General features: G+C 48.8%; 11 protein-coding genes across 11 annotated transcripts; 5 read left to right on the top strand and 6 right to left on the bottom strand.

Moving 5' to 3' along the window:
* Positions 1-493: 493 nt before the first annotated feature.
* On the top strand, positions 494-2302 carry N7447_002670 (FAD-binding oxidoreductase; the record flags this gene model as incomplete). The annotated part of the gene is made up of 3 exons (XM_057226945.1): positions 494-738; positions 799-2065; positions 2132-2302. 3 exons carry the CDS (start codon positions 494-496, stop codon positions 2300-2302), a joined length of 1683 nt encoding a protein of 560 aa, XP_057090961.1.
* Positions 2303-3607: 1305 nt separating this feature from the next.
* N7447_002669 (cAMP-dependent protein kinase) lies at positions 3608-4987 on the bottom strand (the record flags this gene model as incomplete). The annotated part of the gene is made up of 4 exons (XM_057226944.1): positions 3608-4330; positions 4396-4520; positions 4587-4676; positions 4753-4987. 4 exons carry the CDS (start codon positions 4985-4987, stop codon positions 3608-3610), a joined length of 1173 nt encoding a protein of 390 aa, XP_057090960.1.
* A 483-nt stretch (positions 4988-5470) lies between these two features.
* Positions 5471-6376, bottom strand: N7447_002668 (V-type proton ATPase proteolipid subunit; the record flags this gene model as incomplete). Its single annotated transcript, XM_057226943.1, has 8 exons — positions 5471-5507; positions 5560-5645; positions 5706-5790; positions 5846-5952; positions 6027-6109; positions 6184-6196; positions 6252-6269; positions 6329-6376. 8 exons carry the CDS (start codon positions 6374-6376, stop codon positions 5471-5473), a joined length of 477 nt encoding a protein of 158 aa, XP_057090959.1.
* A 786-nt stretch (positions 6377-7162) lies between these two features.
* On the top strand, positions 7163-11000 carry rom2 (putative Rho guanyl nucleotide exchange factor (Rom2); the record flags this gene model as incomplete). The annotated part of the gene is made up of 4 exons (XM_057226942.1): positions 7163-9857; positions 9909-10339; positions 10396-10827; positions 10914-11000. The coding sequence occupies 4 exons, from the start codon at positions 7163-7165 to the stop codon at positions 10998-11000; spliced, it is 3645 nt and encodes a 1214-aa protein (XP_057090958.1).
* Positions 11001-12634: 1634 nt separating this feature from the next.
* aspA (uncharacterized protein) lies at positions 12635-14111 on the bottom strand (the record flags this gene model as incomplete). The annotated part of the gene is made up of 6 exons (XM_057226941.1): positions 12635-12878; positions 12939-13541; positions 13594-13681; positions 13750-13866; positions 13927-14002; positions 14091-14111. 6 exons carry the CDS (start codon positions 14109-14111, stop codon positions 12635-12637), a joined length of 1149 nt encoding a protein of 382 aa, XP_057090957.1.
* Positions 14112-14723: 612 nt separating this feature from the next.
* N7447_002665 (phosphatidylinositol-3,5-bisphosphate binding protein HSV2) lies at positions 14724-16127 on the top strand (the record flags this gene model as incomplete). The annotated part of the gene is made up of 5 exons (XM_057226940.1): positions 14724-14832; positions 14924-14962; positions 14988-15136; positions 15193-15549; positions 15600-16127. The coding sequence occupies 5 exons, from the start codon at positions 14724-14726 to the stop codon at positions 16125-16127; spliced, it is 1182 nt and encodes a 393-aa protein (XP_057090956.1).
* Positions 16128-16370: 243 nt separating this feature from the next.
* N7447_002664 (IST3 family RNA-binding protein) lies at positions 16371-17270 on the bottom strand (the record flags this gene model as incomplete). The annotated part of the gene is made up of 2 exons (XM_057226939.1): positions 16371-17148; positions 17215-17270. The coding sequence occupies 2 exons, from the start codon at positions 17268-17270 to the stop codon at positions 16371-16373; spliced, it is 834 nt and encodes a 277-aa protein (XP_057090955.1).
* A 374-nt stretch (positions 17271-17644) lies between these two features.
* On the top strand, positions 17645-19556 carry N7447_002663 (dynein family protein; the record flags this gene model as incomplete). Its single annotated transcript, XM_057226938.1, has 6 exons — positions 17645-17795; positions 17892-18062; positions 18121-18503; positions 18574-18667; positions 18726-19336; positions 19404-19556. The coding sequence occupies 6 exons, from the start codon at positions 17645-17647 to the stop codon at positions 19554-19556; spliced, it is 1563 nt and encodes a 520-aa protein (XP_057090954.1).
* Positions 19557-20014: 458 nt separating this feature from the next.
* On the bottom strand, positions 20015-21773 carry N7447_002662 (spermidine synthase; the record flags this gene model as incomplete). The annotated part of the gene is made up of 3 exons (XM_057226937.1): positions 20015-20416; positions 20490-20784; positions 20836-21773. 3 exons carry the CDS (start codon positions 21771-21773, stop codon positions 20015-20017), a joined length of 1635 nt encoding a protein of 544 aa, XP_057090953.1.
* Positions 21774-22075: 302 nt separating this feature from the next.
* On the top strand, positions 22076-22811 carry N7447_002661 (uncharacterized protein; the record flags this gene model as incomplete). Its single annotated transcript, XM_057226936.1, has 2 exons — positions 22076-22214; positions 22357-22811. The coding sequence occupies 2 exons, from the start codon at positions 22076-22078 to the stop codon at positions 22809-22811; spliced, it is 594 nt and encodes a 197-aa protein (XP_057090952.1).
* A 665-nt stretch (positions 22812-23476) lies between these two features.
* On the bottom strand, positions 23477-27351 carry N7447_002660 (uncharacterized protein; the record flags this gene model as incomplete). Its single annotated transcript, XM_057226935.1, has 8 exons — positions 23477-23598; positions 23709-23988; positions 24049-25095; positions 25149-25184; positions 25244-25391; positions 25449-25519; positions 25608-25650; positions 26054-27351. The coding sequence occupies 8 exons, from the start codon at positions 27349-27351 to the stop codon at positions 23477-23479; spliced, it is 3045 nt and encodes a 1014-aa protein (XP_057090951.1).
* Positions 27352-27566: the final 215 nt, after the last annotated feature.

The following is a 27566-nucleotide window of genomic DNA, read 5'->3' as shown; positions in this document are numbered from 1 at the left end:
AATAGTTAATTTATTACGGAGTCCGGAGTATATAGTATTTCACGAGCTGGGTGGGGCGGGGGGGGGGGCTTGCATCGGGCGTAATTAAGTTGCAGCACTAGATTCACAAAACGACAAGGGTCCAAATTATATTTTGTCTTGGCTAACTGGACTATGATCTTGGGATTTGTCTAGAAAAAAAGAAATCGAGATCCTTCAAGCAAAAGATATATACAATTACCTTGGACTATGTGTTCCAAACGGCATGTCTTAGAGTTTGCGGAACGCAGAATGTTCCAAGGTTCCCGGGTGGGGAGCGGCAGGCTTCCCGTTGGCCGTGACAAAACAATTTACATTGCTCTCCAGAACTAACCGGGCTAGGGCGTATATTAGCTGCAACATATATTGCCGCCAATAGTGTGGGTTTTTCTATCTTCTAAGCGAAAAGCCCCTGACTGTCATCGTTTCCATATTTAAGTCGCGGCCTGATACATTTGTATGAAGCCAATCAATCATGTTTTTCCGCGCATCCTTCATCGCCTCGCTGTTGGCAGTTCTGCCTCAGGCTTCAGCCTCGGCATGCCGCTGCTTCCCCAGTGATGAGTGTTGGCCCACAGAGACCGTCTGGTCTCAATTTAACAAGACCATCGATGGCCGCCTAGTGAAGACCGTGCCTCTGGGCACCCCTTGCCATGCGCCAAACTACAACTCTGAAGCCTGTGCAGTCTTGAAGGATGGATGGCTACTTCCCGAGGAGCAGTATGTGGCGGTACATTTAGAATAACACGGAAGGTCCAGTACTAACTGTATTTCTGGCAGCTATGAATCGTCTTCCTCAATTATGGCGCCGTTCTTTGCGGAGGGTGTTTGTGATCCATTCCACCCAGTCTCAACGCCCTGCACACTGGGTAACTACGTGCGCTACAGTGTAAATGTCACCAGCCAAGCTCAAATTTCCAACGCTGTGAAGTTCGCCACGGAGCACAACATTCGTCTTGTTATCCGTAACACCGGCCATGACTACAATGGCCGGTCCACTGGTGCTGGAGCCCTTGCAATCTGGACTCACCACCTAAAGGATCTGTCAATCCACGACTACAAGGATACGCACTACGCTGGAAAGGCCATTACCATGGGCGCTGGAATTCAGGGCTACGAGGCCTACGAGATCGCCGAGGAGACTGGTTACCAGGTTGTTGGCGGTGAATGTCCCACCGTTGGTCTTGCCGGTGGCTACACCCAAGGAGGTGGTCATTCCGCACTTGGCTCCCGCTACGGCTTGGGCGCTGATCAAGTCCTGAAATGGGAAGTCATTGACGGCCAGGGCAACTTCATTACTGCTACCCGCGACAACGAGTACTCCGATATCTTCTGGGCTCTGAGCGGTGGCGGTGCTGGAACTTACGGTATTGTCTGGTCCATGACCTCGAAGGCACACCCCGGAACTCCCGTCTCGGGCTTGAACCTGACCTACACGAATGAGGGTATCTCGCAAGATACCTTCTTCGATACCGTCGAGACCTTCCACGCCGAGCTGCCCGCTATTGTTGACGCAGGTGCTATGAGTGTCTGGTACTTCACCAATACCAGCTTCTCTATTTCCCCGATCACTGGTCCCAACATCCCTGTCGCCGACTTGGTGGCGCTTCTCAAGCCCTTCACCGACAGCCTCGATAAGCTAGGCATCAAGTACAACATGGTGGCCAAGCAATACGAGAGCTACTACAGCCAGTTCAAGGATATGCAAGGCGTTATCCAGGTTGGTACTGCCCAGTATGGAGGCTGGCTGATCCCGAGATCTGTTGTTCAGAACAACAACCACGGCCTAATGACTGCTTACCGTGAGATCACCGAGGCGGGCGGTACCTTCATCGGTGTCGGCTTGAATGTCTCCCACAAGGTGTCTGGAGATGTCCACAATGCGGTCCTCCCTGCTTGGCGCGAGGCTCTGATTGATACTACTTTGACGACCCCGTGGGAGTGGGACAACTCTGCTCTCATGTTGGAGCGCCAGCGCCAAATGACCGAGGATTTCATTCCTAAGCTGACTGCGCTTTCTCCCAGATCCGGTGCTTATATGAATGAGGTATGTAAATTGATATATAGCTCTAATTTTCTTCATCCTTGTGGACGTATGCTTATCCTTTTGCAGGGTGACTTCCAACAGCCCAACTTCAAGGAGGTCTTCTATGGTACCAACTATGATGCCTTGCGCAAGGTCAAGGCCAAGTATGATCCCAAGGACATCTTCTACGCCAAAACCGCTGTCGGGTCTGACGAGTGGATTGAGAGTGAGGATGGCCGCCTGTGCAAAGCCACTTAGAAGGATCCAATCCCCGGTTATATATAGAAAAGCCATCGGCACGTTTTGAGCATTCTACCGTATTTTTCTGCCGTCTAGTTATCTATAGAACTGAGAAGAGCAGGAAAATATATACAAAAAAGACATAGGACGGCTTAAGATTTCGCCTTTTACTGTTGCGGATTCAGACGCTCTGTATCAGTTTTGATTGGAGGTGCCGTAGCGTCCCCCGTTTGGGTGTAAACTACCGATCGTTCATCTATCATTTCTTTCCTCTTATCATCTCTCTTTCAAACCGAAAAATAATATCTGACCAGCAACAGCATCACGAGGCTGCATAAGCGGTCGACTATTCTTGTTGGGTTGAATGTGGTACTGTATAATATATCAAAGGTTCAAGCCCTCTCATTTATGGGATAGATAAACTGTATTGTGTTGTGGGATGGCATTAAAGCATACTTAAACGTCCACTGCTAGAAGACAGAGCATTTCTCAGGATGCTATCGAAAGGATCTGCATCTCTACTATACTCGATGAGATGGTTGCGAGAACCTCATACATTAGATCGCAAAGGATATAATCTATTGAAACAGTGCGATATAACATAAAATTTATGATAACAATGAAACCATATGTTCAAGATGAAAATACATACCTACATGTAGATGCAGCGAGCATTATCTCGAGTGGATATTGAAAATCCCGAATAAAAAAAGCAACCTCCTATGTAACATCGTGATCAACCACCCATAACTATATATGTTGATAACTTTACGACGAAAAGAGAGTCAAAAGAAAGTGGCATTAAAACGGATTCCGTTCGCAAGGTTGCGCCTCGAAACTTTGTGAGGTCGCTGGGGTGTTTAGGCAAGAGTATGGATCTCAGGTGATTCATCTCCATGCTCATGGTCAACACAAGGTTTCTGCAAAGGGAAGGGCATGTGAGAGAAAGAAATTAAGAAAAATGCTCCCATACTCTGCCCGGAAAGGTCATCATACTGGTGCGTGAGTGTGAATGTGTGGGAAGGTCAAATGGTGGCGGCGAGAGCGGCTGAACAGCATGGCAAGGCGTGTGATATCCTCCGAGGCCAGATTCGCCACAGGCATACATTCCAAGGACTGTCATGGGATCTCATCTGAAAAACAAAAGGTTAAGATCGGCGCGACTGATCGCGAGTGCGGCCTCTGGGTGGAGGAGCATTCGCTCACGTGGGGAGGCGTCCGTGGGGGTTTCGTGGGGTTAGAGAGAGATGGCCGTCATCTGAGAATCTCGGAAGAACGAAGATTCGGTGAGAGCTTGGTGGACTGTCATGGCAAACAAATCTTTCAGAAGTCACTGAATAATGCCTCGTACTTCTTCTTCAGATCTTCCGTGTAAATGTTCATGTTTCTGAGGTCGGGGGGATCCGGGTATTCTTCAAAGTTACCCGTGTCCGCCGGGTGGGATAGGTGGGGAACTATAGGTCCTTTGACCCGGCGATAAAACAAATCATCCCAAATGACATCTTGAAAGAACGGATGGGACTTGACTCGAGTTGAGCCACCAGAGATGTAGCCAAGTCGCTCCGACGGATTTGTTTTACAGAGTAGGGAGACAATGTTCTGTGCTGCGGCCGGCATATTGGGTGGGAAGCGTAGACGACCTTCGATAATCTGCTCGTAGATGCGCATAGGGTTCTGATCCCAGAAAGGGGGCTGTCCGATCAAGAATTCATAGATCAAGATTCCAAGAGCCCACCAGTCTACTGCAAGTCCATGGCCACTGTTTTGAATAACCTCTGGAGCCAGGTATTCCGGTGTGCCACATAATGTGTACGTCTCGCGGTTATCGACTTGCTTCGCAAACCCGAAGTCAACGAGCTTGATATGACCATCGGCATCCAACAGGATATTCTCCGGTTTGAGATCTCGGTATGCAATTCCATGGACGTCGTGCAGGAACTCGATTGTCATTGTTATTTCGGCGGCATAAAAGGTCGATGTTGCTTCGCTGAAGCGTCGCTGTCGTCGTAGATACGTGAATATCTCGCCTCCAGGACAATAGTCCAGCTAGCAATTCGTTAACACCCTGTGCTCAACCACGGCATATTTCAAATTCAAAGAAAGTGCCATACCAGCATGTAAAGGCATTTGTCATCCGAGAATGAGGCAATCAGGGTGGTGATGAAAGGGTGATCAATGACCGCTGCGAGAGCCTTGCGCTCGTTGCGCACATGTTCCACTTGCTTGAGTTTAATCACTTTTCAGTCGGAATCAGCACGAATTATCCCTCGCCACGCGCAACGTTAGATAAAGTGGCGCTTACCGTCCGCCTTTCGAAGGATTTTCAGCGCATAAACTTTGTCTTTGTCTTTTTCATCTTTTAACCTTGCGAGCCACACCCGAGCGAAAGTGCCTACAGATGAGAAAAAAAACATGAACAGTCAGACACCACTCGTATAAGAGAAATATGAGATAGGTCACGCGCTGACCGGTTCCAAGAGTCTTGACGAGCGCAAAATCGCTCACATGCAGACTCCTCGACGAGATGCATAGTTGCTTATCCTCCTGGCGTTCGGTGATAAGGAAAGGGTTCGATGATCGCGGAGAATGGCGGAGGGACTCGATGAGGTGTTTCTCCTTCTGATGCAGGTTTGCGTTTAACTTGGAAAAGACCATGTTTCCTGGCGCCTCATTTGGCGAATGTTGCACTGCTCCGGTTGCCATTAGAATGCTCAAAGATCATGTCGCGGTTAAAGAAAAAAAAAACGTTTATCGAGACCCGTTAGCGCGCCACCAATCGGCAACACAGGCTGATTGCAAGTTTTAGATCATAAAGAATATTGAGATTCGAGGGTTTGAAAGAGTCTGGGGTTTTATGGAAAAAAATCGCGGGGCAAAGAGTTGTAAAAAGGAAGTTCTGCCCTCTGACGTATCGATGGGGGCGGGGCTGGACGGGAAGAGAAACCACGGTGATAAACCGGACTGAGTAAGCTCTTAGCTTTTGATTTGACCCGAATCTATATATCATTTGATTATACATCGGAAGAATGTTATTCGATTCAGAATCCAGTATCTTGATCCAGTCTCATAGCTATCTGTCCTGGTTACGTTTTTAGTACACATCTATGAAATGGTGTCTCTTCGAGCTCAGGATGACCGGTAGGCGAAACAAAAACGGTTGTGGAATGAGTTGTCGTATGAAATTGCTCAAGATTTCGAGTTTAGGATCAAACCAACAATCAAGCTGAATTTCATGTTAGTAGGAATAATCTGAAGAATCTGACTCAGAAACATACCCATAAAGCCCAAGAACTTCGCCGAAAATCAGGATGAGAATCATTCCCACGTAGACCCGGGACTGTTGCATGTATGCTCGAACACCCTAGAGTAGCTGTTAGAGCTCAATAGTCCTCTCACGTTGCCGCGCATATAGGGTCCTTACTGCATCGCCCACAACTCCAATTGTATAACCAGCAGCCACACCCGTAAGACCAACTGACATTCCAGCAGCAAGATGCATAAAACCTCTGTGCGTTGTCAGCTCGTGTCAAGCTCCATATCCATCCAACTCTCGAGACGTACGTGTATAAGCTCATGTTGGTTGCTGGGCCCACTGCTTGCGCAATGAGCACGGCGATAACGAGACCGTAAACTGCAATGATACCGGACATAACGACTGGAATGAGGGACTGCAGCCATGAACTCAGTTAGCTACCGTCCTATTCATCATGGAACCGGTGAACCGGATAAAATATTTCCTTACCTTCATGATGAGATCAGCCCTGTAGGTTCCTACACCTGCAATTCCAATGCCAGACTTTGCTGTGCCATAAGCTGCTCCTGCCGCTGTGAGATTGTAAGCTGTTTGCCCAGATACCTAGAACCTAGAGAGCTCCATCCACGCAAGGTATTTCACGTACTCCCGAAGATCATCTACAGGAAAATGTCAGTGCACTGTCAAATCGGGGAGAGGATATAATGAACTCACTGCAGCGGCAATTCCAGCCTAGTATAGGAAGCCTGTTAGTCTATCAGCTCCAATGTTCTCCGGGCCCTTGAACTCACGAAGGAGAAGAACGGAGCGAACTTGGGCGCAAGCTCACTGTCTGCCATAGTGATGTTCAAGCAAGACTAATCTTGCTAATCACAAAGAAATATAAGAAGAAAATGAGAGCTGTTTGACACAAGACCAAGGGGAGGGAGAAGTTCGGGCTGTTGATGGGTTTCGGGGCTTTGGGTGTTCCACATGGCCACTTCGCCCGCCGTAGTCCACGCCATTGTCCGGTCCTGGGCGGTGACGATACCGTACCCGTTGTATTCGATTATGAATGCTCTGCCGCCAGCACATGTGCAGATTAGGAGCCTTTGTATTGAAATTACCATACCGGCCTCGCCGTCACCTTCGCCATCCTCGTTCTCCTGGTCCCCTCCCCCCCCAGTTTATTACTGCATTTTCAACATCCAACTATCACCCCCACCTTCAACAACTCTCCTACCTCTACTACTCGCCTCAAGTCTCGGAGGATGCTGAGGGTATGAAATCGAAAGGAGCCCTGAATTTGTTGCGCTCACAGCTCCTGGCGCTTTCCCATTAGTACCGTTTGATATCGCCTATAAATTCCCCATCCGAACTGAGGAGTTATGGAATATTGAGTCCCATCAGTGCTTTGAAACAATCTATTATTTCTTTCGAGGTCACTGCCTACGGAATTTTTCTCTCGTTCCACCTCTATCGTTTCTCCCGTCTACGATCTTGAACAAACCTCTTGCGACGCCCTGAACGCTCACCACGATCAATCCGGATACCCCTTTCGCCTTCCTCGCACCCCAGCATAGATATACATTGCGTATCTGATCAAATCACCGCTACTCGTCCCTGATCGCTGATAATTCGTGAAAATGGCGGATTTGGGGGGCCAACGTAACCGGAATTACCGGCCTCACGGACCCGCCTCGTCCACGCAGCGGGATGCAGCGTATTCTGACATATTTGGAGGTGCACCACCGGCAGGACGCTCCCATACCATGAATTCGCAGACTCCACAATTCGCCCAGGGTCGTGCTCATACCATGTCGTCGCATGTCGCACAGCCGCAATTTCAGAGACCGCCGCCGCCGCCAACACGGCAAATGCCAAATGGACACGGACCGCCATTGGGACCACCAAATGGATATCCTCCACCCCCACCGTCTGGGCAGTACCAGGCCTACAACCCAGGGGCCTCGGCAACAATGTCTTCACATCAGCCTCCTCGACACAACCCCCCTGGTAGTCAACAACGCTTTGCTGCCTATCCTCGACCTCAACGCCTCGAGTCGAGGCCAAATCCTGCTCCGCAGTACCCAGAATCTAGGGATTTTAATCGCCCTATGCCTCCTCCTGCGCTGAATTCCGATTCATCTCGGTCAAGATCAATGGCAAGACTAGGCGGGCCGCCTTATCAAATCCCGCCAAGCAACTTCAATCACACCTCCGCTACTGCCTCTCGCCGTGAACAGTATCATGCTGGAGCCCATGTCACGCAGCTCGGTCGTCCTGTTCCAGAAAAGCATGCGAATGAACGAGCTATGTCTATGACTTCCTGGTCATCGGATCGGGATCCGCATATCATGAACAGCGGAAGGTCAATTCCACACCGCAGACCACCGTCAGGTCACGATCAGCAGATTCCAATAAGGTACGACTCAATGATGCAACCCAGTCCCGAAGAGTCTATTTCATCCCGTCAGCCAAGCGACGCATCGCAAAGATCTCGGACTATGTCCATGGCATCCACTATTGCGCCCGATCGGACGATGAGCGTTCAAAGTCAAGCCACACAGAGCTCTGGCGACAAAACTACACTTGTTTCTAGGGATTCGCAGCGGAGCGTTCCGGTGGTCTACCCTGCTCTGCTTTCTCTTGTCGCAGAGATCTTCAGGGAGAAGATTTCACTCGGCGAGCGACAGAAGAACGGTCTTTCATATCAGAATGCGTTCTCTGGTACCGATTCAGTCGACTTGATCGGCTCCATCATCAGAACTAACGACCGCAACCTCGCTCTTTTGCTCGGCCGTGCGCTGGATGCTCAGAAGTTCTTCCACGATGTCACATATGACCACCGTCTTCGAGATGCACCTGGAGAGGTCTATCAGTTCAAGGAAACAATGGGAGAAGACAAGTCGACAATCGAGGTTAATGGAGTTTTCACTCTCCTTACTGAATGTTATTCTCCCACTTGCAACCGGGACACGCTCTGCTATTCCATTGCTTGTCCACGACGACTCGAGCAGCAAGCCAGGTTAAATCTGAAACCTCAACCGGTACTGGGAACATCGGAATCCAAAACTGCTCTACCTCCCGATGATGATGATGACAATGATAACCAAAAGCTGTGGATTAGCACGGTGCCCAAGGAGGTCTCAGACTCTGTTGACGATCACGAGAAGAAACGGCAGGAGGTTATCTTCGAGCTCATGTACACGGAGCGTGATTTCGTCAAGGATCTAGAGTATCTGCGGGATTTCTGGATGCGACCATTGCGCGCTGCTGGAACTACCACGCACTCGCCAATTCCGGAACACCGGCGTGAGAAATTCATCCGAACCGTATTTGGCAACTGTTTAGAGGTCCTCAAGGTCAACAGCGCTCTGTGTGAAGCCCTGAATGCTCGACAGAAGGAGAGTCAAGTCGTTAAAACCATTGGCGACATCTTCTGTCAACATGTCCCTAATTTTGACCCTTTCATCAAATACGGTGCCAACCAACTTTACGGGAAGTACGAGTTTGAGAAGGAGAAATCATCAAACCCAGCCTTTGCCAAATTTGTCGAAGACACGGAGCGTCTCAAGGAATCCCGGAAGCTGGAACTGAACGGTTACCTGACAAAGCCTACAACTCGTCTTGCAAGATACCCGCTTTTGCTTGAAGGTGTTTACAAAAACAGCGCAGATAATAACCCTGATAAAGAAGATATTCCGAAGGCCATCAAGCTGATCAAGGACTTCCTTTCGCGCGTCAATGCCGAAAGTGGAAAAGCGGAGAACCATTTCAACTTGGTCCAACTGAATGCTGCGCTGAAATTCAACTCTGCGGACTATGTCGATTTGAAGCTTACAGAAGAAAATCGACAAATGATCATGAAGATGTCATTCAAGAAGACCACAGCCGACAGCTCAGACGTTACTGCATATCTCTTTGACCATGCCGTCCTGCTCGTTCGCGTCAAAATGGTGAATAAACGCGAGGAATCTCGGGTTTACAGAAAACCCATTCCTTTGGAACTGTTAGTAATCGCTCAAATGGAAGAGGTTATCCCACGGCTGGGTATTGCCAAAAGACCTTCATCCAGTCTCCTGTCCAACAAAACTGTCATCAACAATCCCCCTCCTGCCAAAGATGGTGGACTGCCGATCACGTTCAGACATCTCGGCAAAGGCGGTTACGAGCAGACTCTCTATGCCACAACCGTCGCCACACGACGAAAGTTTATCGAAGCGGTAGAGCAACAACAACAGAAACTGTGGGAGCGAAATAGCAATTTCTACAACAAGACGATCCTGAGCGAGGGCTTCTTTGCAGCGGTTAACCGGATCAACTGTCTTGTTCCGATTGGTAAGTGAATTTTCTTATTCAGGTCAAGTCTCACTCACTAACTGTTACCAGATGGAGGCCGGAAGTTAGTCTACGGAACTGATAATGGCATATTTGTCTCTGAGCGCTGGCCCAAAGACAAATCAGCAAAACCAAGAAAGGTGCTAGAGGCTACTCAAGTCACGCAAATCGACACTCTAGAAGAGTACCAGCTGTTGTTAGTTCTGGCCAACAAAACGCTTTCCTCTTATCCCATGGACGCTCTCGATCTTGTTGAGGGGCAAAACAGCATGGCAAAACGACCCAAGAAAATTCAGGGCCATGCCAACTTTTTCAAGGCCGGCATTGGTCTCGGTCGTCATCTTGTTTGTTCAGTCAAAACATCAGCGCTATCAAGTACAATCAAGGTCTACGAGCCGATGGACAATCTAGCAAAGGGAAAGAAGAAGTCTGCTGTCAGCAAAATGTTCCAGGGCGGCCAGGATACTCTTAAGCCATTCAAGGTTCGTATTTGCTCTTGCATGTTTGTGGTTCACTTCACACTAACAGGTCTACACAGGAGTACTATATCCCTGCCGAGTCTTCTTCCATCCACTTCCTGCGTTCTACCCTGTGCGTTGGTTGTGCGCGTGGCTTTGAAGTGGTCAGTCTAGAAACAACAGAGACGCAGTCTCTCCTTGACCAGGCCGACACGTCCCTTGATTTCGTGGCACGAAAGGAAAATGTCAAGCCCATCCATATTGAGCGTATGAATGGCGAGTTCCTACTCAACTACAGTGACTTCTCATTCTTCGTCAACCGCAACGGATGGCGAGCCCGTCCGGACTGGAGGATCGCCTGGGAGGGCAACCCGAACGCATTCGCACTGTCCTACCCTTACATTCTGGCATTCGAGCCCAACTTTGTGGAAATTCGACACGTTGAAACAAGTGAATTGACACACCTCATGACCGGCAAGAACATTCGCATGTTACACAGTTCCACCCGCGAGGTATGTTATTTCCAGATTTTTCTTCCCATGAGTTTTCTATGGGGGTCCTTTTTTATCACTGATCAAGCGCTGACTGGTTTTGGTAGATTATCTACGCCTATGAAGATGAGCAAGGCTATGACACTGTTGCCAGTTTAGATTTCTGGACCAACAAGCCACAGGCAGCCGTCTAATGTCCGATGGGTGCATGCTACAATGAACTCCTGCTCGCCATCCCCGCTTTGACGCTGCCATCCGCATCGCTCTTCCCACTGAGCATTAGAACCTTCTCTTCCTAAAGTTCTCATTGACATCTGCCACTGTATGTGTCATCCAAGCACACTCACAGAGTCATGACTATATGTACTGTGTTGTGTCTACAACAATTATCCACCTCTACTTCGCAAACACCAATACCTCCCTTTCCTCGACACCAATTACAATAAATCGGGGGTTTTTCCCGTCTTTTCTACGCAATGTACAATGGAGCGCAAATACCACTTCTTGCGTGTCTGCTTTCTGGCTTTTCGCTGTGTTTTTTTTTCTACTTCTTGCCGATTGCATTTGGTCCATCTTCTCTTCTTTTTAAAAATTTTTACTTTTCTTTAGCTCTTTCTATCTCCCGGTGGCTGTGTTTGCTCCTACATGGCTATATTCTCGAGACGTTTTCGTTCTACCTGTATCGTTTTAAGTTCGAGGCATCCTTGTCTGTTATACTTAGCAATCTCATTGATGTGAATGACAATTGCATTTCAGATGAGAATTGCAGTAGATTTTAAATAAGCTTGGTTCGTTGATGTGATTAAATCCGATCATGGATGTTCGATCTTCTTTCATAATCGTTTACATTTTCACGTGCTGACCTAAATGGAAATAATACACATGAAGCAACGAAATATTTGGCCTCAACACTATATATATATATATATTCGTGTTGGTTGTTGAGAGCTTGATGATTAGTCCACGTGTAGTTACATTTAAACCACTAGATAACTACCTAGGGAATTGTAAAACTGAAATTATCCACCTTCCTGGTGAAGCCATAATTTACACCTCTTCCTCCACTAGACAGAAAAGTCGAGCGAGCTTAACAAAATATGCTCCAAGCTGTGTATATATCTTTTGACGGTTTACCTGTGGTCACACAAACCAAAACAAGCGACTATAGATAGATAGTGCGCAGGAACCGACTACAGTAGCAAAACCAAAAATAACGGAAGCAAGTGAGCTAGTCAGGTACTTTTTCTTCCTCAATTACTATCGGGGGGTAGGAAGACAGGCGAGGAGAAAGGATAGATAATGAACAAGACAGGAGCCACGAACGCAAAAAAAACAAGAGAAGAGGGAATATTGCTGCGCTGCGGACTTTGGACAAGAACAGGAGAGGAAGCAGAGAAGAGGACGAAATAGAAATGATACAGCAACATGTCACGGTGGCAGCTGGGGTGTGATGAAAAGAAAAAAAAGACAGGATGACCTAGACACGGCGGAAAACATGTGCTGGAACGGAGGCAGCCACCGGGTTGAACGCGAGTGAAATATATCGACGGGGATTCCAGAAACTGGTTCAAACAGTTCTGTCTCCCATAGAAAATGAGAAGCATTGCACCCACAATTCATGACCGGAGTGCCGTAATCTATGTTGAGGTGACCCATCCCCGCAAAGGTAAGAAAAGAAGAAAAAAGCTATTAACGTGAATAAACAGTCAATATTATCCCATAAACAAAAGCCAACTTGTTGGTGCCATAAAAGTCCATGTTGGCACAAACGGTATCACATTGCGAATCGGCGCCCAGCTGGATGAGCCGCATCGTCGACAGGGTATATCTAGGCCTCTCCGTTGGCTGCTTCGCCCATATTGCCCTGGCTTTGCTGCTCGCGCTGCATGCGAGCCTCAATCTCTCGGAGCTGACTCTCGCGAGCCAACAGCTCCTGTCGCTTCTCGGCAATCTCACGCTGTACCTTGATTTCAATCTCGCGGAGCTTCTCCTCCTCGCGGCGGAGCTGCTCCTCCTTAAGACGGACAGACTGGTTGGCAAGATCCTCGGGGTTCATAGCAGAATCATAGCCACTGCTCATCCATGCGTTAGCATATTGATCGTAGAAATTTCCAGTATCAGGAGAGGCATACCCGGAACCACCATCGACGCTCTTGCTGAGCTTCTCGGTACGGTAGTTCTCATAAAGGAAGTCGTGAGTGATCTCCTTCAGATCAGCCAAGTGGCTGTGGAGCAGAGCACTACGGATAGCCAGGAAGTCCGAGTGACGAGGGTTCTCAACCTCGACGACACCCCATGGGTACTGGCGCGCGCGCACTTTCCGGTTGTCAATCTCAACGAAGTCTTCTGAGCCGACAATAGCGAAGGGCATCAGTCCACGGAGCTCGGCGTTCTCCTCCACAGTGTCCTCATCATCCTCCTCGATGTCGTAGGGGAAGTTGTAGACGGGAATGCGGTAGTGTTCAATGTCCTCCATGATCAGCTTCTTGGACTCGGCCAATTCGGCGGGGGTGAGAGAATCGGCCTTTCCAATGACGGGAATGACGTTAACACGGGGGGAAAGGCGCTTCATCAATTCGATATCGAGTTCACGCAGACCGTGGCCGGTGGGTGTGATGAAGTAGAGCAGCACGTGCACTCGGTTATCCCTGAATCGAGGGTTACGCTTAATTCGCGACTCCTCTGCAAGAATATCATCGTATTGGCGCTCAAGGTAACCGACAATCTCGCCGAAGCTACACAAAAAGTCAGTCCATGAACATCCGTGGGGCATCTGTGTGTACGTGCCTGGCCTCGTTGTCAATCTGGTCACCAAATCCGGGGGTATCGACGATGGTCAGGGAGATACGGGTTCCTTCCTCATCCAACTCAAGCTCTGGCATCCCGATGTCAGTATTGATAGCTTGATACAAGCACCGCGCGCGGGGGGCGGTTTCAACTGACCGACAGTCACAGGCTTGATGCGGACACCCTCCTCAAGGTGGGCATTGGCAGCATCATCGGCATCCTTGCCCTCCAGAACCTGCTTGCCGCAGAGAGTGTTGACGAAAGTGGTGCGGCCTGTCGCAGAAAGGAGATACTGTTAGTCGCTGGAATTCGAGTAATTCGTTTCAACCATACCTGTTCCACTGGCGCCGCAGACCATCAAACAGAACTGGATTCCCTTCTTGACATTCTTCTTGCGACGAATCTTGATCTACCCGGAATGAGTACGGGCCTGCAATTAGCTTGGGAAACTTTTTAAGAAAGCGGGAAGCTCCGAATTAAAAGGGGAATGCACATACCGCGTTGAGGGCTGACGACATTGTGGGCTAAAGGAAGATTAAAGAAATGTCCGGAGAAAGACGTCCAAAGCAAGGAATTAATAACGAGGAAGAATGGTGTGAAACTTGGCTCTCCTGAGAGTCTGGAGAGAGTAGGGGGGAAAGACAGTTCGTGTTTCCCCCTTTCCCAAATAGGCCAATCACGGGACAGCTCTTCTTCTCCAGTCTACTTTTTTACTTCTACAAAGCTCCCGAGGTCCTTGATCAATCACAATAAGTGGATGTAGAAAAAAAAACAAATCACGGTGAATTGTCAATTATACATTGGGTATTCCCACTATTTCCATGATACTGCCTCCATCCCCAACTGGCGTTAACAACTCAGGGGTTGATCAAAGTGGGTCGCTTCTGGCAACCGTATGATTACATAATCACCGGCCTGAGGCGTCGATGTGGATCTTGCCCGCATTGCTCTTATCGATTAAGCTTGGGGATCCCAGACATCCTTTGAAGCATTTGGAAGCTTTTGAACCTGGAAAGATCATTAAGATCGCCTATTTATTAGGGCTTTGGGACTTCACTATACGGAGTCCAGCTACATCTATTTATTTCATCAACAAATTCTTTTGAACTATGCTTCGTTGACATACAGCAATGAATACTCGCCAATCTATCGATGAGTCCATCGGGCCATATTCACTCTCAGCAACATTTAATCATGATAACACCTGCTTCTCAGTGGGCTTGGACACGGGATTTTGTGGTAAGGAATCCTTGAGTCAGTTACCAGGAGAATCTTGGAAGCTGGCTCATATCATGAACTATGAAGCTCTGGCTGATAAGGGACTAAACAGTATATAATGCCAACCCTTGCGAGCTCAAGGTTTTGAGAGGTAAGCGATTGATCTTCGGGTTAAGAATGTACCAAAATTGAAAGAACTTACCCTGATCGTGTTATTTGCACTCCAGATTTCAAGGCAGGCATCGGGATAGCGGAAATGCTTGGCCAGTCGAACTACTTGGCTATTGTCGGTGGTGGAAAAAACCCCAAGTTTCCACAGAACAAGGTAAGCAATCACTCTCATCACAATCTATGAATATCTAAGCTCACACACCCCCTTAGTTGGTTATATGGGATGATGCCAAACAGAAAGCGGCCATCACACTTGAATTCCGCACCTCCGTCCTCGGTGTCCGTCTCTCCAAATCAAAGATTGTTGCTGTTTTATTGAACGGCGTCCATGTCTTTGCATTCTCCAACCCTCCACAAAAGCTTTCCGTCTTTGAAACCTCCGACAACCCTTTAGGGTTGGCCTGTCTTGATCAAAAGGTGCTGGCCTTCCCTGGTCGGTCTCCGGGCCAGGTCCAAATGGTAGAGCTAGAGACCGGCAACATCAGCATCATACCTGCACATAGTACACCGTTGCGTGCTATGGCCCTGAGTCCAAATGGGAAAATGCTGGCGACTGCGAGTGAATCCGTAAGTTCTCTTAAGCTGTGATCATCTATGAGTTATTGACATCTGTACAGGGGACTTTGGTTCGGATATTCGCTACAGGGAATTGTACAAAGCTGGCAGAATTGCGACGCGGTGTTGACCACGCCGTGGTATTCTCAATTTCTTTTTCGCCGTCCAATACTTTGCTGGCAGTAACATCTGACAAATCAACTCTCCACATCTTTGATATCCCCCACCAACAACCTGCCGCTCGTCGCAGCCAGTCACCATCATCAGCATCCGAGGAAGCACCTCCTAGCCACAAATGGGGAATCCTTGGCAAGATCCCCCTGCTACCTCGTGTCTTTTCGGATGTTTATTCATTTGCCAACGCACATTTTGAGATTGGTGAGCAAGCCAATCTGAGCTCGTCGCATATGCCACCAATCTCATCATTTGGCCGGCCTCAAAAAGGCCTCATAGGCTGGTGCGATGACCAGACCCTATTGGTAGTCGGGTCTGGGAAAGAAGGACGTTGGGAGAAATTTGTGCTTCGAGATGGCGAGGAAGGAAAAAGATATTGTTTTCGGGATGGCTGGAAAAGATATCTTGGTGGTTGACAGAGGAAAGCCCCCAGACTGTCACAATAAGGGTGGCAGTATATCGCACAGCAAGTGATAAATACCTTGCCCGCAGCACGCAGTTCATTGGCAGCATCAAGCTCGAATCATTGCATCGCTTTCTAGACTGAGAAACACCCTTTGGCCAGAGTGGCCCAAGTTGCAGGAGATAATCGTGGCGAGAAAGTTGTCTAGCGCTGTAGTTAACCTTGGAAGACTTTATAATGATATCGCGTATATCTTTCAATGGCGGCGATCATGTCTATCCCGATCACTTCGGTGTCTTCGGGACTCGGGCGAGCGCGATTTCCTCGGCGATCGGTCCCTTCTGGATTTTTCTCTTTCGGATGACCTGTAGCGAGATCGCCTCTCCCTATCTGGAGAACGATCATCTCGATGCCTTCGCTCGCGAGGAGAACGGGAGCGGTGTCGACGGTGGTGTCGGCTTGGCCGTTCTCTGCTGTCGTCGCGCCGCCGAGACGACTTCTTGGTGCTGTTCCACAACTGGATTGCAGTAGCAACCTCTTCTTTCTTCTCCTCAATGAGGAATTCCTTCATCGGATCTTCCTCATCGTGGTTCCGAATCAATTCTTCCAGCTCCTTCTCCTCTTTCAGTATCGGTCGCCGTTCTTCTATTTCGGTTCCCCTTCTCCGATCGGTTTCCTTGCCCTTGCTCTCGGTGATAGCCGGTTCTCCCATCAACTTAGCGACATTGTCCTGCTCTTCCTCATCATCCTTCCGCTTGTAGCGCGCATGATCCACCCGAAGCAAACGGCCCATAACTGTTGCACCACCGAGATTATCCACAGCAAGATCTGTGCTGCGCTGGTCCTCGTATTTCAAAAAGGCAAATCCCTTGCTCTTGCCTGTTTCCTTGTCGCGGACTAGATTGACATGCACCGGTTCTCCATATTGTGAGAAAATTGCGATAATGTCACCTTCGGATAGATCAAATGGGAGTCCTCCGATGTAGATATAGGCTGTGTCGCGGTAATCTGCATGCCATGACGCCTCTGGGGGTCTATAGGAAGGTAGGACCGTCAGCGGGGAAAGAGCTTTACTGGAGTTTCACATGAGTTCAACTTACATCGCATGCTCAAGCTCGCGCTTATTGAGCGCCTGGACCTGGCGAATAGAATTCATGGAGGAAATGTATGAGAGATGTAGTTCAAAGTGCAGAAGTTGGAGAGAAAGAAATGTGGAGACCCGCGGAACCGTAATAATCAATTGTTTACGCACCTTTACCTAAACTAGCCCCCTGCTCGACGTGAACTAAAAAGACCTTCCTCTTTTTGGGGGGAATTTCAATCGACAAGCCTTTCGCAAAGTAGGGTTGTTTCACGTGGACCTGCATTTATCCCAGATCTCCCTCGGGATTCCCCTGACCCGCGACGCTGCTTCGACTTTCTCCCCCTCCGCCTCCACATTTCCACGCGCACAATATTTCCGCTATACTACAAAAGAGACAAACATTTGGAAGGGTGAATGCCCTTTGAGGCATGGTGGGACTAGAGACGATGTCTTCCAGTCCGAACCCCGGGTCGAAGACGGCTGGAACAAGCAGTCGGCCAACTAGCAAAGATGGCTCCAAGAAGAACATCTGGTCCTCCCTACTAGATACTGTTGCCAACGGGAAGCGCTTGCCTGAGAAGAACTTGCTAGTGTTAGGTTAGTACTGCTTTCCTCTGAGCATTCTAGTCCTGCTCATCCTCATTCCTGGTCCTGTCTTTCAATTCCTGAACTACGTCGCTAATAGCTCGATAGGTGGCACGCCGGACAGCCAAAGGGAATTCCTAGATACTTTTTCCGCGGATACATCTGCAGACCCTAGCTTAGCAAACGATAAACGGAAAGGGAAAGGGAAAACACCGCCAATCGCCAATCAGTTTGCGCTTGGATACACATATCGAGATGTCCTCGATGCCGACAAAGAAGGTACATGGAAATGTACTCTTTCACTAGCTTTGGCTATACTAATGCTCTCCTCGCGCAGATACTCTGGCCCGCGTCTCAGCGTACCTCCTGTCCGAGCCTTCTCCGTCATTCGCACCTCTCCTCAAACCGCTCCTGACCCCCAAGTCCGTCCCGGAAACGCTGGTTGTCATCCTGATGGACTGGTCAGACCCATGGACGTGGGTTCGAAGGCTAAGGGAATGGACCCGTCTGCTACGTTCTGTGCTCGTTTCGCTTGACGATGAGACCAAATTCGTTATGGAAGAGACCATGACGGAGTGGCGCGATCGTAAAAGGGGAATTGATCCCAGCTCTGCAGCTGCAGGTGGCATATCAAACTCAAGCGGTCCGGTCACAATACCTCTAGGACCCGGCGAATGGGATGAGGGCCTCGGCATCCCAATGTGTGTTGTCTGCCAAGGGGTACGTAAACTCTTATCCAGAGATCATTTGTCGATAACCCTTTACTAACTTACCTCCTCGATGTTCGTAGGCGGATAAGATCGAAAAATTGGAGAAAGATTACGGATGGCATGAAGAGCAGTTCGACTTCGTTCTCCAGTTCCTTAGAACGATTCTCTTGAAGCGTAAGGACTTTCTTACCCTGTGGTTGGCCATTTGGGCTCCTTTCTGACCCCCAGACAGACGGCGCATCGCTCATCTATACTACCCCATTCCTTGCAAACTCTCTTCAGGGCTTGATTCATTCCTCTCTGGGCATACACTCTCTTTTGAAAAGAGAATCATTAAAACATAACGTGATCGACCGAGACAAGATCCTGGTGCCAGCCAACTGGGACTCATGGGGTAAGATCCGAATTATTCGGGAAGGATTTGACATGGAGGGAGTATCGACAGCGTGGTCAATTGAGATCCAAGACCCTCCCGAGTCAATCTATCAATCAACAGACGACAACCAGCCAAGCGAGAACGGTCTAGCAGAAGAGGGCACAAGCGCAGTGACCATGTTCGAACAAACGATCAATGACCCCAAACGAGGCACAGCCAACCCCCACGGCAACACGACCAAGATCGAAATCGAGACCACTGACCTCCAAGATTTCTTCGCAACCCAAATGGAGAAACTGGAAGATCTTAAAGCCAAGGATGAAAAGGAGAATTCAAACCAGCCAACCCCACAACTGGAGATGTCTCCCATGGCCGACGAAGGCAAAGTTAACGACCACATCGGCCCTGTACAGTTCAACATGGGTGGAATCCAAGTGGACGCCGATGATATGTTGAAAAAGCTTCGGGTAAGCACCCTACCCGCGTGGCGTTATCCCTCTCCCCAACCCAGGACATAGCTAAACATTACCCCAGGACCGCGAGGCTAGCCGAACCTTAAAGAAAGAGAGCCCATATGCAGGCACCGGCGGCAATGATGAGAAAGCACACAACCAAGCCCTGGCGAACTTCTTCGCTGGCCTCGTCAAGAAACCTGGCTCCAGTCCCCGCGGCAGCCCCTCGGCTTGATTTATTCTTTTCTCACTGTATTTTAGTTCTTTGTGCGTACATAATACAGAGGCCGGAACTCTCGCTCCTGGCGATGGACTGCGATTTGATATATGGAGATGAAAGAGCTCTTATAAGACCTTTGGCTGTCAAGGGAAGACAGCTGCTCTGTTGCTCTAGCAGTGGAGGGAGGTCCCATGGCTTTTCGGCAGGTGTTAGATAATGATACCAATATGAAGTCTGTGAATTGTGATTCTATGTCTTCCCAACAATACGAAAGACGAAGCAAGTAGATATGCTCTCTGTTGAGGTTACAGCTGTCAAGCTATCAAGCACAGCCCCAAAATGCTTCAATGTTCTTAGTAAAAACGAAAGCTATTTTTTTGTAGTCTATTTGCTATTATCTGGTACCATACAATGCTCTGATGGAACAAAAGTAATCTTCGATTTCCAAATTTTACACAGCTGCCTTTCAACACTCACCAGTTCTCCCACACGGCATCAGGCAAGACCTTTCGCATAATAGCCCAGTGCTTGAGTGCACTGCGGTCCTGGTACTTGTGCAACCTTCCGACCTCCTTCGCCCACAAAAGAGCTCTACCAGCCTTGGGCCAGTGGGCAAAGATGGCAGGGTCAATTTCGTGCTCAGGAATCAGATAGTTTTCACGGGTCTTGCTGCGCAGGAAGTCTGCTGGGACAGGGTCACGGAATTGAATCGGTGTGTTCGAGCTCTTCTTGCAGAACAGAACCATGTTGGTGAAGTCGGTATCTTCGTCATCTCCACCGGGTGCTTCGCGGAAGATGCGGCAAGATGGGAAGACGGCCTTGATGGTACGGACGACAAGACCGGTTGGGTAGAGGGTCAAGTCACCAGCGTAGTTCTGGTTTTTATTTGTTAGTGTGCGGTTAAACGGGGGGCTTGTTAGTTGGTGCAACTCACAATGGCAATGGCACCGTCTTCCTTGAGGAGGAGGAGTGGAGACCTGACAGGAACTCGTATGTGAAGAGTTCAGCGGGCTCGGCGCCTCCGGTGAATACATCATGGACGATGTAGTCATACTGGGGTGTATTCGGGGCGGACTCTGCCTTCTTGACAAATTTTACGGCGTCTTCGATGACGGGGGTGTGGTTTGGCGGGAGGTTGAAGTACTGAGTGGCGAACCTGTGCACCACAGGGTCGATTTCGACGATGGTGGTTTCAATGCCATGTTTGATGAGTGCAGATGGTGTTGTACCAATTCCAAGGCCACTATTTTTTGTCAGTAAACTAGGTGATTGATGCTTTTTGCGTGATTCTTACATGACCAGCGCCTTGCTGTCAGCGTCAACGCGGGGAACACCATTATCCCGCTCAACCAGACGGACAGCCTCGAGCATAGCAAAGACTGCGTAGATAGGATCTTCCACCTCAGGCCGGTAGCCTGGTATGTTTCTGGTCCACTGTCCACCAAGTAGACTGTGATCACAACGCATAACCCGGAATCCGTCATTGTGGTTTTCCAAAACAGAAATGTATCCCGTATAAGCTTCCTGTCGTGCCAAGAGAGAATATCCTTCGTGCTCAATTGCAGAATTGACACCACTCATTCCAGCGAAATGGACGTTTGAGGTCACCGAGAAAATGATAGAAGGAATGGCCAGGACTAGCCATTTCGACGGGATGAGCGCAGCGTAAGCGGCCGCGAGGAGCATTTGCATGCCAACTCTGGTGAAAAGAACCGAGGACCCGACGATTGATGAAAGAACAAATTTGGCAATGTGTTCGCCAGCGGAATAGAAGATATATGTACCTATCAAGGGGACATGCTCAACAACCACGTCGCCCTGGGCTTCGAGTCTCAAAGAAGTCTGGATTTGCTTTCCGGCATATGCGACTGTCAGCAACACCAAAGGATAGTAACCACAGAGTTCCGTGACCACTGGGCCTGTGGGGTTACCAATCTTCGAGCTTTGCTGCTTGATAAAGTACTGGAGAGTCGGAACCCAGAATGCCAACACGGGGAGCATGAAACCACCGAGACGGCCCAGGCGCTTAAGAATCTTATCTTTCAGTAGCCATCCGACTCCGCCGGAGATGGCCACTCCAAAATTATGGAAGATATGCGCGGGGAAGGATCCATAAATCGGAGACAAAACCAGCTTGGAAAGGGGCGAGTAGAAGGCAAGCAGGATCAGCAAGATCACGCCGGTAGTGAACCGCCGGACATCAATCTGCCGCAAAAGCTCCTGGGCAGACATGATTTCCAGGTGCAGTTCTGGATAGAAGTGGCGGAGGAATTAACCAAGATAGCGCATCTGCAAGCTTGTTAGTAACTAGCAACCTGAAACTGTGTCCTTTTCACGCTTATTGCAATAGACATCTAATGAATAATAGAAGCTATTTTGATTCAGGTCCCTGACTTACACACGTTCAACACAGACACATATCAAGTGAAGCTTCAACAAGAAAAAAAGTTATTGCGGAGATGAAGGCACTTTTGCCGCCGAGCTCCGCGTTTTTCTACCTCCTCTCCCCTCCACACTCCGAAACACACCAAAAGATGCCACATTTCCCCAAAGATTCCGGGTGTATGGCCAAAGATTCATCCAGCGCAAAGAAAGCTGTCACCATCAAAAACCGTCGCAAGCGGTATCTGGACTTACACCCAGAATACTTCTCGGCGGGGCTTGAGTTAGCCGGTCCGCCTGCTCTCTTCTCTCCCATTGCCAGTTGATTATTTTACACATGTCTGGCCTAGTTTATCGCCAGTGCCAGCTGGCTTTGCACACAGAAGAAAACCAAAAAAACATACATTGCTAATCCTGCTCGACTTCTCCGCAGACCCATTATTATACGATCGCCTCATCCGCCGATTCCAGACAGCGCAAGAAAGAGAAGCCGAGGGGCGGGCAAAGGGGTTCTCGGGTGTTCTGGAAACTGATCTCCTGCGCTCCGAAGCCAAGATGGAGGCGATCTCACACCCGGACCCTAACGCTATGATGAGCTACACTCGCGGCCCAGATGGGGAGATTCTCGCCGAGGACCGTGATGAAATACCCCCAAATAAGGAGGAAGGCGAGCGACTCTGGCGGTGGGAGATGGGACTGCGTTTCATGCAGGGCAACGACCCTGATTTTGAGTACGCAACTGTTGATCAAAATGAGGACTACGATGATCACACGGATAAGCAAGACCAGTATTTCGAGGATCAGGAGCCTGAATGGGTGATTGACGACACTCGCGGGGACGAAGCTCACCCGAATCTCCAGGGTGAAACAGGTATTCAGGATTTTTAGATCCAGAGGAACTTGTTGCGCGTGCTCCTGAGACATAGACTAGCAAACTTCGCTGGCTACACGTGATGCTATATATGAATCATTGCCCGTGGTGGTCTATCTAAAACCACTCGGCTATTCTGAACTATCCCACTCTCGAAAAACCACAGAAGATGAACTTGACAGTGTCTTCAAGTTTCCTACCTCATGGACAAATTCGTGTTCGCTGTTGGGATGTGGATGTGTTGGCACAATCTAAAAAGTTCCGCAATGGCCGCTGGCTGCCATGGGTCGCTATCCCAAAAGCCAGCAGATCTTCATACCTGATACCATCGTTGAGAACGTTCTGTTGCTATAATAACATTTCTAGGTTTATGATATTCAGCTACTGGCTCTTGCGCATGACACTTGTCTGTTGTCCATTTCTGACTATCGGGGCTCCACTTCAGAGTGAACACCCTACTTGGATCTTTACCTGGCTTCCTTTGCATGATACATGTGTGGCAATGCTCAAGACGAATAGTATGGATGTATCTACTCGGGCTCGTAATTTAGCCTGCGGTGATCATATCACAATTCTAGCTAATAAACAATGAAGCTTGCATAGATCAGTATTCACAACAATGCTATGCTCTTATCCACATAGAATCTGTGAAAGTCAAGCGTCAGCCTTATATGCTCGCCATTCATGCAGCGCCCTTGGCCAAAAGTGCAATTGCCTTCTCCCTGAGCTTGAACTTCTGAATCTTTCCACTTGCTGTCTTGGGAAAAGACTCCAACGGGCCCAAAAAGAAGACATGTTTCGGAACTATAAGGAAACAAATCATCAGCTCAGTCCACAGGACATTAGGATGATTGAAAACCAGCTGAAAAGATGGGAAACGATACAGCCCTAGAGTAGCCTAGGTTATGACTTACTAAGATGGTTGCTAAGTTTTTCGCGCACCCATTGCTGAATATCCTCAGCGGTGACTTTCTTTGAACCTTGGTCCCGGGCAACAACAAAAGCAGCCACTGCCTCGCCATATCTCACGTCGGGGACGCCGACGACAGACACATCTGCAACCCCACCATGGGCTAGCAAGCAATTCTCGATCTCTAGGGGGTGTATATTCTCGCCACCGCGGATGATCAGATCTTTGATCCGTCCAGTGATACTGATATATCCATCTGGTGACATTGAAGCTTCATCTCCAGTCTAAACCCAGGGTCAGAGAAAACAGCTTTACTTAGAATGAAGAAAGAAGAATGGACTCACGTGCATCCAGACCTTGCCAGATTCATCTGCAATCATCACCTCCGCGGTTTTTTCTGGAGCATCCCAGTATTCCTTCATCAGCAGGTACCCGCTCACTGCCAACTCACCCCGTTTCTCTATAGGCAGAATATTTTTCTTGTCCACAGGGTCCACAATCTTTGCCTCGACATGTGGCATGAGCTTTCCAACAGAGTAGATCCGCTTGTCAATGGGATCGTTTGTCGTTGTCATAGCCGAAACGGGGCTTGTTTCCGTCATCCCATAGCAGATTGTCAATTCAGTCAGATTCAGTACCTTGTGCAGTTTCTTCATTATTTCGGAAGGAATACTGCTTCCCGCAGCGATGCCCGTGCGAAGATGTTGAAATCCCTCGCTGGAGATTTCTTTCGTCTCGATCATGCTCAGCTGCTCGAGGAACATTGTCGGTACACCATGTAGCGCGGTACATTTCTCTTCTTGGACAGCCTCTAGTGCAGCACGAGCATTGAAGGACTCACTGGGGAAGACGATGGCTGAACCGTGGGTTGCTGTCGCCATGTAACCTAATATGCTGCCGAAGCAATGAAACAGCGGCGGTGGGCAACAGACAATATCATTTGGCGTGAGGAGCATGCGATCGCCGATCTGGGAGCCGTTATTCAGGATGGAGTGATGGCTAAGGCATGCTGCCTTGGGCATTGATGTGGTTCCTGACGTGAACTGGATGTTCACAATCTCATGCGGCGAGAGATTTTGAGCGGGAAGTGGGCGACCATCTGCAGTGAGTTGGGACATGATGGATGCATATGGCGTCAAACTTTTATAAGATGATATATCTACGCGACCTTCGGAATTGTCGACCATAATGATCTTTTTCAGAGAAGGAACCAATGCGGACTCCAAGTTTGACTTGTGGAGATCTTCAACAAGGTCATCGAGCAAGGGAACATTGCTTCGTGGTTTCTTTCGGGGCAGGTTGGACTCTGTGCTGATTAAAAGATGACTGGCTTCCAGGTGGCCCAGGGCCGCAATCACTTGTGCAATATTGAAAGACGGATTGAGTGGAACCTATCATATTATTAGCCACACTGTCACATATCACAATGTGCGGGGTGACCTACCAAAATGGCACCAAGTTTGAATAACGCGTATGTTGCCTGGTCACGGATATTAACCTTGTTGGTCGCTTAGATGTTTCCATGCCCACCTAACGTACCACAGCGTATTCCATCGAGTTCCCAAGCATGACTCCAACCCGCTCCCCCTTCCCAACACCGACCGATCCCAGCCCACGAGCGAGCGCATTGCTTCTTGCGTCTAAAGAGGAATATGTTGCTCGGTCGTTCTGATGTCTTGAGATAACACTATGTATAGTCAGTATGTTAAGTCTAAATTGCCCAATCTTGAACTGCAGTTCTCACGCTGTTCTATCGCCGCATTCCGCGACAATCTTGGCGAAATGATCACCAACTGTGGACTCAATCAAGGGGGGCTGTATATTGAAAACGATAATGTCAGATAAATATTGCTTCACATCAACTGTGTTCTCTCTGGATTGTGTTTGGACAGAGAATACTCACACCTGATGGCCCCCGCGCATAGCTCTCTGTCAGTAGTCCTCTCCTAACCAATGCGTGCTTAAGGGTTCTCCCTCCAAAACCAGACTTTCGACAGGACACACGGCCTCTCAGGCCAATGCCGGTAAAAATGTTGGAGCTCATGTTCGTATTCCAATGCTAGCTTGACTGTCTCATAACTCTATGCAAGGGCTGAAACTGTAACTGCCAAATCACTGCAATAGCTAGTAAAGTGTTTGTAAAGGAGTTAGAAAAGGGACGGAGCAGGTCCGCGGAAAGTAGAGCTTTCCCCGCACAATAAACTGCGGGGATCCCGAGGAACTACATCATCCCCCTTCTATAGCCGGAGCTTTGTACGTATTTTCGCATAAAATATCCAAAATCTATTTCATTCAGTATCAATATATCTATTCTAAACTCCAAATGCACAGTCTATAGCCAAGTCCTACTCAGTCCCGGAACCATCGCAGTGCCCGCATCGGCACTCAAAATCTTTACCCTTCCAGTACTTATCACCATAGCCAACAGTGAGCTCTTCGAAAGGCATGATATCGCGGATGGCTTCAACTGTGCACACAACTCGGTTTCCAATAGTGCGGGTGACGAACGACGTCGAGGGCCGGCACGAGTGGCTGATATAACGGGTCCAGTTGCCAAACTCGTGAGGGCAAATCGTGCACAAAATGCGAGCTGTATTGGGAGACGTATGGGGCTCATCATCGCATTGCGACAAGGGATAGACCTCTTCTACGGAATCTGGAAGAAGTTCACCCACGAATAAATCAAGAATGTCACCGCGGTTGAATCTTGTCAGTACTCGAATACCAGTACCCGTCTCGGGGTATTCTCTCAGCTCAACCAGCTCTCCTGCTCGAGATGCCACGCGGCAATCACAAGAAGCAGGATTGCCGCACATAAGGCAAGCGCGTCCGACGTTAGCCGAGCTGCCATCAGACATATGGCGAAGCGTCGGGTCCTGTTTCTGGCCACCCCACTTCTTGGGATCAAAGATACTCTCACCAATGTGTTTCTGTAACTTGCCTTTGTAGGTGGGCTCCTTCAGCTTGCCATCGAACGTGATGACGGTGTGGTGAGGGTGGTCGACTTTCCACTGCATGTATGTTTCGATTTCGGGTTTCATGTCTGGCAGACCTGGGATGGGGTAGCCCTGGTGGATCCAGATCATGTTACGCCACTTCAGGCTACGGTTGTGGGCATAAACTTCAATACTCAATCTGTTTTCTTGAATCTTCTGGATCAGGAATCTCCAGGTTCTATCGTCGGCTTCTTTGATGCCTCGTCGGAATGCTTCGGCATGGGCACAGATAGCAAACATCTTCCATCCGAGCCCAGTAACAAACTGGAGGAATCTACTGTTAGGTGTGACGGGTTGGAACTCACCATGTTCCGTCTTGAAGGATTCCACGCAGGCCATGTAGTTGCCGATTTCCCGCTCAACAAATCCTTCTGTGAAGGTACGCATGTTGAAGAACATCTGACAATTATAAAAATTCTCTCCCGCGAGTCTCTCTATGTTGCAGTAGGTGTTGATGTCATGGTACACGGCTAGTATGATATCAGTAGCGTACTTATTTGCCGTCTGGTTCAGCGCTTCTTCAGAGCCCCAGGGTGGGAACAGCTTGTTCATGTCGACTTTAGGACGAGTGGCGGCCTTGCCGGCAGCCTTCTTGTTGGTGGTCTTGGGGGTATTGACCTTCTTGGTTGTGTTTTTGCGTGTCTGGGCCATTGTGACAGTTAAAGGATATAACACTTTACGGATGTTGTAAGGGTGGAAGCGAAATGCAATGCTGGATTGGATGCTGGATGCTGTGTTGTTTAGAATGTGTGATGAATGATTATTTGGCGGGGGGAGAGAAGGGTCTTTATACTCGCTTGCTTTGACTCTCATATAGCCCAAGTGCTATTGTTATGCACTGCTTCGTTTTAGCCATAAATAGTATT

The sequence above is a fragment of the Penicillium robsamsonii genome (assembly GCF_028829455.1).
Source record: "Penicillium robsamsonii strain IBT 29466 chromosome Unknown utg000001l_segment0_segment0, whole genome shotgun sequence".
Lineage (NCBI taxonomy): Eukaryota > Fungi > Ascomycota > Eurotiomycetes > Eurotiales > Aspergillaceae > Penicillium > Penicillium robsamsonii.
Note: the sequence above shows the minus strand (reverse complement) of the source record. Positions and strands in the feature narration are given on the sequence as shown.